This window comes from Paramisgurnus dabryanus, chromosome 13 (genome assembly GCF_030506205.2).
Source record: "Paramisgurnus dabryanus chromosome 13, PD_genome_1.1, whole genome shotgun sequence".
NCBI lineage: Eukaryota > Metazoa > Chordata > Actinopteri > Cypriniformes > Cobitidae > Paramisgurnus > Paramisgurnus dabryanus.
The window spans coordinates 19428237-19438678 of record NC_133349.1 but is presented as its reverse complement, the minus strand read 5'-3'; the positions used below and the strand labels follow the sequence as shown (position 1 = coordinate 19438678).

Genomic DNA, 10442 nt, shown 5'->3' with positions numbered 1-10442 from the left:
TAGTGGTTTTAATGGTAAAAGCTAATGGTTCCTATTGGTATTTTAATAGAAATTTCTGTAATGGTTTTATTGTTTTTTTTTCAGCAGGGGTGTTTTAAGACATTTTCTTTAGAAGTTTTTTTTCCCAAACGTTTTTTTTTAAATTTGCAATCCACAATAGTACAATGAGAAATTGCTTCTCCGGAAATCACTGACATTGAGAAAACTGAGATTCAGAAATGTTGTGATAGTGACGTAAACATGCTGTGGATATCACAAAGCCAAAACTTTGCAGTCTGGAGTAGCAACTGCACAACACATATCCACGTAAAGCTGCTGCAAAGATTTGTTTATATTCCCATTTGAGTGTGCAGAGTGGCAACATTTTCATAAGTAAATGGATTGTCAAAACTCAGCAAGCTGTGTGGTTATCATGTAAATAAAAGCCTCATCTGCTGTCACACGCAACAGGGGTTAAAATAATGAGCTGCGTCATAGTTTTTACGACAACAGCCGTTGTTTATGAAGCTGCTCGGTACCAGCAAACAGAGTGCACAAGAAATCTTGCTTTGCTTTCTGTTTTTCACTTCGCACAGTGTCGACATTATGACATTTGTGTACTGTAAATGCTTGTTTCTCTTCAGAGGTGACGCAAATGTTGTGCGCCGCGCTGAGTCTCACTAGGAGGATACGCGAATATTTGGCCAGGTAACGTAAACAAAAGTTTGAAGGTATAGCACATAGATCAGCAATAAAAACATTTACCGCCTTAATTTTATTATACATGTGCAGACTAGTGTTATAATCGTATGAACGTCTTTGTATCTTCAGCGTTAGACGTTGTACAGTATATTTGGCGGGTTAGCTGCTAATATCCATTAGCAATATGTATGACAGATATATGTTTTATAATGGCGACGCACAGTTTCAAACAGATTAACAGTTTTTGTGTTTAGTTCACTAAATTTTTTTGCAAATAAAAGTAATAGTAATAATGAATGATAAGTGGCTGTGCAAGAGGCACATGCACACTTTTGATAATTAGCCTCTGGATAAGCAGCTAAAAGTTCGTGTTGGTGGAACTGGATTAAGTTATGACCGAGTTAACTAACTGCTACTTCGCCCATGGCAGGCTAAACAACAACACGCCATAAAGCACCTACATAAATGTAAAATGTCTTATTCTTAACATTGACTTTAACATTTAAGGGTCTAACGTTAATGTCAGATTTTGTTAGCTTACTTCCTGTAAACTAACCACTGACTTTTATTGCATCCTGTCAGATGTCTTAGCCACATGTCCATTAACAACACGCGATGAATGAATGAAAACTATTGGCAATGTTTTTGTCATTAATTCTACTGTGCATGTTTTTGAAAATATTAAACATACCTCTATACTATGGAGAACTTGCCACACCTATTCATCTGATGTCATGTTACAGGTATCTGTCATCCACATGGGAATGGGGGACATGAAGACACCAGATTTCGATGACCTACTGGCAGCTTTTGACATTCCAGATATTGATACAAATGAAGCTATTCAGTCCGATAATGATGGTAATCATAACGAACCAAGTGGTGCTACTGGAAAGGAGAGAAGTGGCAGTCCAAGCCTAAGACCAATTGTTCCACCAGAAAGTCTGGACGATGCTCCTTTAGCTTCTCATAATGACCCCCCTGTGGTCAGTGTGATTGTCAAGAACAGCATACTTCCTGATCGATATACAGAAGCAGATGTTGATGACAAAATGGAAGGGAATGAGACTGGAAGTGACAGAGGTGTTGACAGATCTCCGCAGCAGAGTGCCAGTGACGATAGCTTGGTGCCTTTAGATCCATTATCCATCTATAATGGACTTAAGGCTGTCTCGGTTGGGAATACAGAACCTCCTCCCTCTTTAACCCACATGCAGCCCAGTAGACAACTTTGGTCCGCCTCTAAAGTTAACAGTGAGGTTACTGATGACAACCAGGATGACTCTTGTTCTAAACTATCTGATAGCACTTTCTCTCAATTTCAGTCTTTAACCCCATCGGCTCCCCCCATCTTATCTTCACATTTAATCGATCCAAGCAAACTTGATGGTGAAGAGGCACAGCATTCAATATTGGCCTCAGCACAACCTTTAAATGGCACTTTGAGGGCGGGAGTCCGACGGCGCTTATCTGAGGATGAAGAATCTGAGCCAGACCTTGGCAGCCCTCCACTTATTATACAGGAGAGCCCGGATTCCCAGCGGTGCTCAGCTCCCAAGGTTCCACGCAGGCACCAGTCTCCTCTAAATGTATTTCAACCCCAGTCTCCCTCTTCCCCAGCATTACCAATAAGTAACACTCAAGCAGAGGAGACAGCACCCTTTATCCACCATTCAGCACTACTTCAAAGCAATCTCAGTGAGACCTCTGTGAAAAATTCACGACCTGTTGAAGAAAAAGACCTGGAGCACATAATCGAGGAGAGGGATTCTCCCGAGAGCCCTGAGCCGGAAATCCTGCCTTGCCCTCAAATGAGCTCCGTTTCAGAAAAACCTCAGGTTCATACGTCTGTTTCCTCAAATCCGCAGGGAATAAAAGAGTCGGGACAAAGTAGTGAAATTTCTGCACCTATAGATCAAGTTGTTGAGGAGGAGCAAGAGAAGAGCGACCATCACATTAACATCAAGAATAATGGAGCTGAAGAAGCAAATGTAAAAGCAAAGTTAAAATCCACTAATACTGTTATAGATTCTGTTTCTGAAAGTATCACTGACTCCAGGATGACACCATCGAAGCCTCTCAAAGTCAGAATCAAGACTGTCAAAACCCCTACTGGCAACATAACACGTACTGTATCAAATGTGGGTCCCAAAGGAGCACCAGCTGGGGGCTCCAAGGGTCCTGATGGCGCTAAAGTTTCAACAGGTGTTCGTAAACCAGTCCAGAGGCTTCAGAAATCCAGTGCTGTTTCTCAGGCGATGACAATGTTGCCTGTGTCCACCCTCCAAGATGCCAGCACAGCTATGTTATTTGCAGCTAGCAGGGCACAGAATAATATGGCTGCCACTCTCTCCGCCACTGCGGTCAACATCACCAAAACGTCAACCCTCCCCTCCGTCTCAACTCTATCTGCATCCTCATCCATGACAGGGATGAACATTCGCTCCTTGGGACAGAAAATGATGAATGGGAACACTGGGACAGCTAAACCGGCGTCCATTGTAAACAGTCCGGGAGCTGTAATCTCACGCAGCCAGTCTAGCTTAGTTGAAGCCTTCAACAAAATCCTAAACAGCAAGAATCCATTGCCAAGTTACCAGCCGGACCTCTCCACCCCTCCTCCACCAGAATGGGGTCTTCGATTGCCCTCCAATGGATATCGCTGCTTGGAGTGCGGGGATGCTTTCGCCTTAGAGCGCAGCTTGGCACGACATTATGATCGACGCTCTATGAGGATTGAGGTGACTTGTAACCACTGCTCCAAACGACTTGCTTTCTTTAATAAGTGTAGCCTGCTGCTTCATGCACGAGAGCACAAGGAGAAGGGTCTGGTTATGCAATGTTCACACCTGGTCATGAGTCCTGTCAGTGTGGAGCAGATGATCGGCCAACAGGATACTGTACCCATAGGTAAGGAGCTGCATGTGTGTGGGGTTGTCTTCTGTGTGTGTCAATGAGTGTTTTTTATAGAGGAATGATTGTATTGCTCAGTGGTAGAGAGCATTCAGTTTGCAGCACTAAAGGTCATGGATTCGAACCCAGAGAACACATGCTGTTAAAAATATGTATGCCTTGTTTTAATGCACTGATCAGTACATCACACACTAGATCAGTAGTCAAAGAGTAGGCAGTCTATTGTGGCTGTTTAAACACATTCAACCACATGAGCGTCTACACCATAAAAGCAATCTGGTCATACACTTAGGGATGGGACGGTATGAACATTTCATATCGTGATTATAGTGACCAAAGTTATCACGGTTATCATTACTATCACGGTTTTCTTAAAATGAGATGGAAATGTTCAAAAAGAACTGATATACACACACTGAAAACATTTTAACAAGTTTTATTTTTTGAAAATCAGCAAACAACACATACAATTAGCAGCTATATGCTTTTTTTTAAACATAAACATTAAACAGGGTTGTCTCCTGCATGAAGGCAAGAATGTTGATCCAAATTTCAAAAGTAAAACGACTAAGCTGCAGCGGGCAGGCATAAGATTTATAAAAGCACACTTGAGAAGAAATGCGCAGCAACTCAAAAAGACTTGTTTCCAAGACCATAATGCCAATTCCGCGCTTTGTTTTACGAAGCTTGTGCAGCAGGATACACAGTTATAAACATGTGCAATCTACCGGCATTGCTTTTACGATCGACTCGTCGATCAAGATCGACGTATTGGACACCCCTGCATTATATGAACATTAACATGGAGCACTGAGATGTATGAACCTGTTTTAATGAACAGTACCTTAAATAAGAACATCAAATGTACACATAAACAACACATTAAAACATAGTGCACCTCTTACTGCCTTCCGCCACTTCTTCTCGTGCAAAAAATAATGTTGCATGGGCGCGCCTGTGTCAAGCTGATTCTGGCTGGACAGGATTTACCGCGAGTTTTCAAAATCATGATATTCAAACACGGTTGTAATGATAATTAAATTTTAAACAATAATACTGGTTAATCGTGAAACCAGTAATGTCCCATCCCTATTTACATCTGCACTGAAAAAAATTATTCATTCAATTTACTAATTTTTTTGAAGGTAAGTGGTTGCAATCAATTTATTTAAGCTACATTTAAACAAAAGTTTTTTGTTTTGTGTTGCATTCCTAATTTTTTTGTTTAAATGTAGCTAAAATAAATTGATTGCAACCACTTACCTTAAAAAAAATTAGTAAATTGAATGAATAATTTTTTTCAGTGTGTATTGAGTGTTGTCCACTTGGAAAACCAATCGACCAAAACACATCTTAATACCAGGTGTAAACAGTGCTATAGAAGTGTATCTGGTGTAGATAATTAACCACAATAATCTACAGTGGTTTAGTTCATGTCTGTCTATTGTCTAACACATGGAAATTAATTTAAAAAGCGATCCAATTACAGATCCACTGAGTATGAGCACTAAGGACGTGCTCATACTTGACACAGTTGGTTTAATTAAAACTAACTCTGAAGCGATTGCTAAGTTGGTACAGTTTATTTGAGTAAATGTGCATGCTGCCACCTGAACTCTGGTGCGCACTAAAGAAGCGAACCGAGGCCGATGAAAAGGTCCGCTGTGAATCTAATATCACACAACCTTCATTTTACAGGAGAATAAAGTATGTGTGCAAAAACAAAATGAGCAGAAGGCAAACGTGGAGCAATGGAGAAGTAAACAGCCTCATTTACTTTTGGTCTTTTGAGCATATACTGGAAAAACGCATGAAATGCCTAGGTTTTTAAAATGTTTAGTGATATTAATATACCTTCATGAGCCCTAAGCTATTAATAATACCTTCATATATAGACTCATAAAATAAGGACGTTTGCTCCAGCATGCAACGGTGTTGTGGATGATCAGAGTTGCGTCTCATAAAATGCGTCATCAAAGCCACTTGGGTGGTGACCTTATTCTTATGCATTAAGGTTCGTTATCATTAGGTTTGCTGATTAAATGCCAGTATGAACACTAAGTGAACCAGGACTTAATAAATTGTTTTCTTTTTTGGTATAAGCACACCCTTATATTACTCCTTCTCTGTTACAGGTTTGCTCTGTACATCCGCTTCAGGATCTTCTTTCTTGCCTGCTGTTAAAGAAAGTGATGTTCAACTTTCACAGTCTTCTGATAACTGGTAAAAGCACACTGTCAGATCAGATGAAATAAACACACAGTCCGCTCATCAGTACAGATTGATTCATAGCTGTTTGAATGTAAAGTGTAGTATTTCTAAAGCTAAATTTCGAAGCTGACACTGCTAAATAAAGTATTCTTTGGTGCACTGTATTATTTCTTTTAAAAACTGATCAAAATGTTAATTTAATTTATTATCAGCACCTGGTATCTGAGAATAAAGACAGTATAACCTGCTGTGAAATCTAATTGACTTTATTTAATTTATAGAAATTAAGATGCTTACTGGTATGTTATGTTTTCAGCTGTCCAGAGTGTCTGAGTCCATTTAAAGGGAAGGCAGAAATAGCAGCACACTTCCAAGAGGTCGAGTCTGGTGGCACTGACACTGTAAGTGTATGGAGGAGAGACGGTGTGAATGTTTTTAATGTTTAATCCAGGGATGCCTAGCCAGTTAATCACAAAACCATTTACAGATTTTCCAGTGATGTGGTGTTTAATTCTGGGGTCTTGGATTAGTTATATCCGTGTAATCTAGTCCTCCCATGGTAAATATTGATCCCTGTCTGCAGTGTTGCCAGAAGTGTTCTCCTCCAATGCCTCTATGGAATACGTGCAGTGCTGCTGCTCATCGCCGGTTACATCAGCAGCTGCCTCCGCTGGTCTGCCCTGAATGCGGTGTCACATGTCAGCCTAACAACCTCAACACACACCTGAATCAATCCTGCATGCACTACTCACGTCGCCTCGGATACAGGTATCCTCACATATCCAAAAGCTCAACTTGTACTGCATGAGGCTAGCAATGTCAAGGTCATATGTTTGGTTTTTTTTTGTATTCTTTGCAGATGTGCCTGCTGTCACTTGGTGTTTGGAGGTGTGAATTGTCTAAATGCTGTGAAGAATCATATGCAGACGGCTCACTGTGAAGTCTTCCATAAATGCCCCTCTTGCCCCATGGCTTTTAAATCTGCCGCTGGTGCTGGAAGCCACTGCATCAGCCAGCATCCTGAACTCCCAGAGACAGCCAGGGAATCCAAGTGGGTGTAAACATGATGTTTGTGGGCATCAGTGTTGGGAAGGCTGCTTTGAAAGTGTAGAATGATGGGTTACAAGGTGCTAATCAGTTAATAGTAAAATGAAGCCCAACTACTCTTTAAAAAAGTAAACTACAAAAAAGCTTTTTATGGGTTCAATCGTTTATAAATTAACAAACTACGTTGCTTGCACATATCCCAGATTTAAAACCCTTTAAGTGCATATAACATGTTTTCCTGTAAAAAAGTAATTTTAAGTAATTTTATTTATTTTTAGGTTGTTTTATAAAATGTAAATGTAATTTAAAAGCCTTATTTGCACAAATGTCACTCGTGCATGCAAGCTTTTTTAGCAAAAACCGCCATTTCTAAAAAATCTACTTTTTGGGCAAGACATTAAACGGTTGCAAAATCACAAAAGATGCAACTAGAAACATTGCAAATGATAAAAGTCAGAATGTAAAAATGAAAAAAAAACTGAATCACACATTAGGGGGCCCTGTGATCCATGTCACTGCCATATTTGGGTTGTATTCAGGTCCAAGCTGATTTAAAGCATATGTACTTGATAAACGTGTAATAAGTATCGACAGAATTTGGTCAAAATCATTCTCATTTTTGACAGAGTGGCATTTAGTGGTTTTTACATCTAAGCTCCTCATATGTTACTTCCCAACACTGGTGTACAAGAATCCTGATTCTTCTTTATAAGTTGTTGCATAAACTTATGAGATACGATTAACCATTTTTCTCAACAGGGAGATCTATAAATGCGTAATGTGTCGGACGGTTTTCACCCAGAAAGCATTGCTCACCGTCCACTTTGACACCCATTTAGCCAAGCAGAAGATGCACGTCTTTAAGTGTCCTGACTGTAACAAGCTCTTCACACAGAGAAATTCACTTCTCGAGCACGTCAAGGTTACAACATAGTTCAGTTTACGCTAGTATTGCTTCTATTCTTTGATAAAAAAAAACATTAATGTCTGATCTTCCCATTATGTGTCTCCAGGTTTCTCACAGGGCCGCTAGCATTCAGCAATGTGAAGTATCGGCACAGAGGAGCTTGGTAAAAATGGACAGCTCTGATGGAGAGGAGTGGGGACGGGACGACCAGGAGGACAGAGAAGGACTGATGAAAGAAAGCAAGAACTCCAATGCTACAGATGTCCAGGGCTGGAGCTGCTCAAAGTGTGAGACACGCTACACGGAGAAAGAAAACTACATCACGCATATGGCTGAGCAGCATGGCAAGGTCAGTGCATCATCAGAATGCTCATTGCTGTAGTTGTTACAGTTGTAAAACATTAACTTTAATGGATTTGTGTTGCTGTCCGATTGAAGGAGCTGAAGAAGTTTCCATGTACTCTTTGTGAGCGCTCCTTCTCTTCATCTTCGAGTTTAAGACGTCACATTCGTGTCAAACACAAAGGCATCAAAAGAGCTTTTTATTGCCAGTAAGTATATCATACTGCATTTACAGTCAGCTTCAAATGTATCCTAAAAAGCACCTAAAAATGTGTGTGTGACCTTCTTGTTAAGACTGTGCACAGGTGGGAAGAGGAGTTTTAGTAGTAAACTAATTCTTGAGAAACATATGCAAGCTCAGCACAGTGGAGACAGAGGAGCATCCACCCAGGTGAGAAGTCAATTAATAATTCATTTCCTTTCAAACATCTGTGAAGTACATACCTGTGCTGCCTTAAAAAACTAACCTAATAAAGACATCTCAGTAGATAGGATGTACTGCTACACTGGCTGTGTCTGGAATCTAAAAAATTGCTGCCCTGTCTTTTTCAGGCAGTACGTCATGTAAATGATCCAGCTGACAGCTCTTCAGAACAGGATGGTGGTCCTAGCACTTTGGGCAGGGCTTCAATCGATGCAGACAGCCGATTGGCTGAGGCTGCAGGAGAGGAGCAGGAAGACGCAGGATTTCGCTGCACGCCTTGTGGATTTTCTACAGAAGACAAGGAGGAGTTTCTACAGCATATCACTTGTCACCGTGGTGAAGGAGGCAGCGCTTTTCAGTGTCAGCAGTGCGGGGCGTGTTTCGCGTCCACCTCCTCCCTGAGCAGGCATCTCTTTATCAGCCATCGCGTGCGTGACGTCCCCTCTGACCGTCCCGAGGTGTCTCCTGGCGATGGATCGACTCCTGGGAACGTGGCATCTGACCATGCTGTTGTACCGGGGTCCCCAGGGTCACCATCGAGTACAGGGGGGTCACAGGCAGAGGATGGCGAAGGTAAGCACACCTGTAAGGTGTGTGGACGTTACTTTAACAAACCTGCTGATCTTAACACACACTTTAGAACTCACGGCATGGCCTTCATCACCACATGCAAATCAGACAAACCAGCATAGAAAAGAATAGAGGGGGGATAAATAGACGAAAAATTTAATAGAAAGAGAAAAAAATGTGTTTTTTATGTTGTCACATTATTTTAATGACGATAAAGCATGCCGTTCTCATCATAAATATAAAACTTCCTGTACTGTATTTCATTACTGTAAAAATACAAACATGTGGATGGTGTTAACCAGTTTTTGTCATTAAAGTAATTTGACAATGTTAAAAATCCAAATGATCCTTTTAATTGGCTATTATATTTATGCAAATATATATTTTATAAATAAATCTTTGGGTGAAATGTGGTCTTGACATGACTCGTGAGATTTACCTGAGAAATACTATGGTAGAGATTATTAATACAGAGTCGGTAGACTATAAATAAATGTTTATCACAGGACATTAAACCTGTAAAACTACAAAATACACTGCATCAGGCAAAACATAATTGCAAGAATGTTTTACTTCAGTAACTTTAGTTGGTGAAATAGAGGAGTGGTTGAGGAAAGGGCTGAGCCAATGACGCTGAAGATTCATGTTTTTCTGAACGAATGTATTTAGATGGTCATAAACTTGTTTACCAGCCCTGCTATATTCATGTGCCTACTGATTTAATTTTGCAAACAAATAATTGTACAGTCTATTTTCTTGAATTTAAAACAAATGCAGCTTGTTATAAATACAATACTGTAATGACTAACAGTTTAGCACAGCCAAATGCTTATGAATCAGGTGATTTCTTTTTTATGAATATTTTTGTATGTTAGATATTTGTAATTTTTTATCTGTTTCCACAGAGGCATTACATCAGGAAACTTGCTAAATTGTAAAGGTGAGCTTTAGAATGAAATAAGTGCCTTCTTAATTTAGTTGGGATTCATTTTACTTCTCACAGGCCTGCAGAAATTTACAATATGTTCATTTATTTGGATGAAATCTGTATTGTGTGTATGTGAGTGTGCCTGTGTAAGAGTTGGAAGAGCATGAAAACAGAGAAAATGAAAAAAGTTATGCTATTACGTTTTTGTTTTATTGTTGACTTATACATTTTGTCTTTACATTTTAAAGATGATTAATATAATTTTGTTTTACTCTTGCCCTGTTTTTGCTGTCTCAAATTTATTGTGAGATAATAAAGAAAAACTGTAGCGCCTGAATGATTAGTTTGTTTCTTATACGTTAGGTACTCCATATACACAAAAATTTGAAATGGATCAAAAACTTTCATAAAAGTTGTCT

General features: G+C 39.8%; 1 protein-coding gene across 2 annotated transcripts; it reads left to right on the top strand.

The window, feature by feature from the left end:
• The first annotated feature begins 463 nt into the window (after nt 1-463).
• Nucleotides 464-10360, top strand: znf687a (zinc finger protein 687a). 2 transcript variants are annotated; one of them, XM_065261062.2, is made up of 12 exons: nt 464-687; nt 1425-3591; nt 5730-5817; nt 6122-6206; nt 6389-6573; nt 6665-6856; nt 7612-7774; nt 7866-8108; nt 8198-8310; nt 8396-8492; nt 8654-9098; nt 10001-10360. In XM_065261062.2, the coding sequence occupies exons 2-12, from the start codon at nt 1440-1442 to the stop codon at nt 10024-10026; spliced, it is 3789 nt and encodes a 1262-aa protein (XP_065117134.1). In that variant the 5' UTR covers nt 464-687; nt 1425-1439; the 3' UTR covers nt 10027-10360. The 2 variants fall into 2 exon arrangements, with proteins under 2 accessions (XP_065117134.1, XP_065117133.1); XM_065261061.2 differs by having other exon boundaries at nt 465-687; nt 8654-10360.
• The last annotated feature ends 82 nt before the right edge of the window (nt 10361-10442 follow it).

Coding starts and splice junctions, on each gene's coding strand:
- znf687a (XM_065261061.2), top strand. CDS start 1,440: ATGGGAATGGGGGACATGAAGACACCAGATTTCGATGACCTACTGGCA. Junction 3,592..5,729: donor ACAGGATACTGTACCCATAG/GTAAGGAGCTGC, acceptor TCTCTGTTACAG/GTTTGCTCTGTACATCCGCT. Junction 7,775..7,865: donor CACTTCTCGAGCACGTCAAG/GTTACAACATAG, acceptor ATGTGTCTCCAG/GTTTCTCACAGGGCCGCTAG.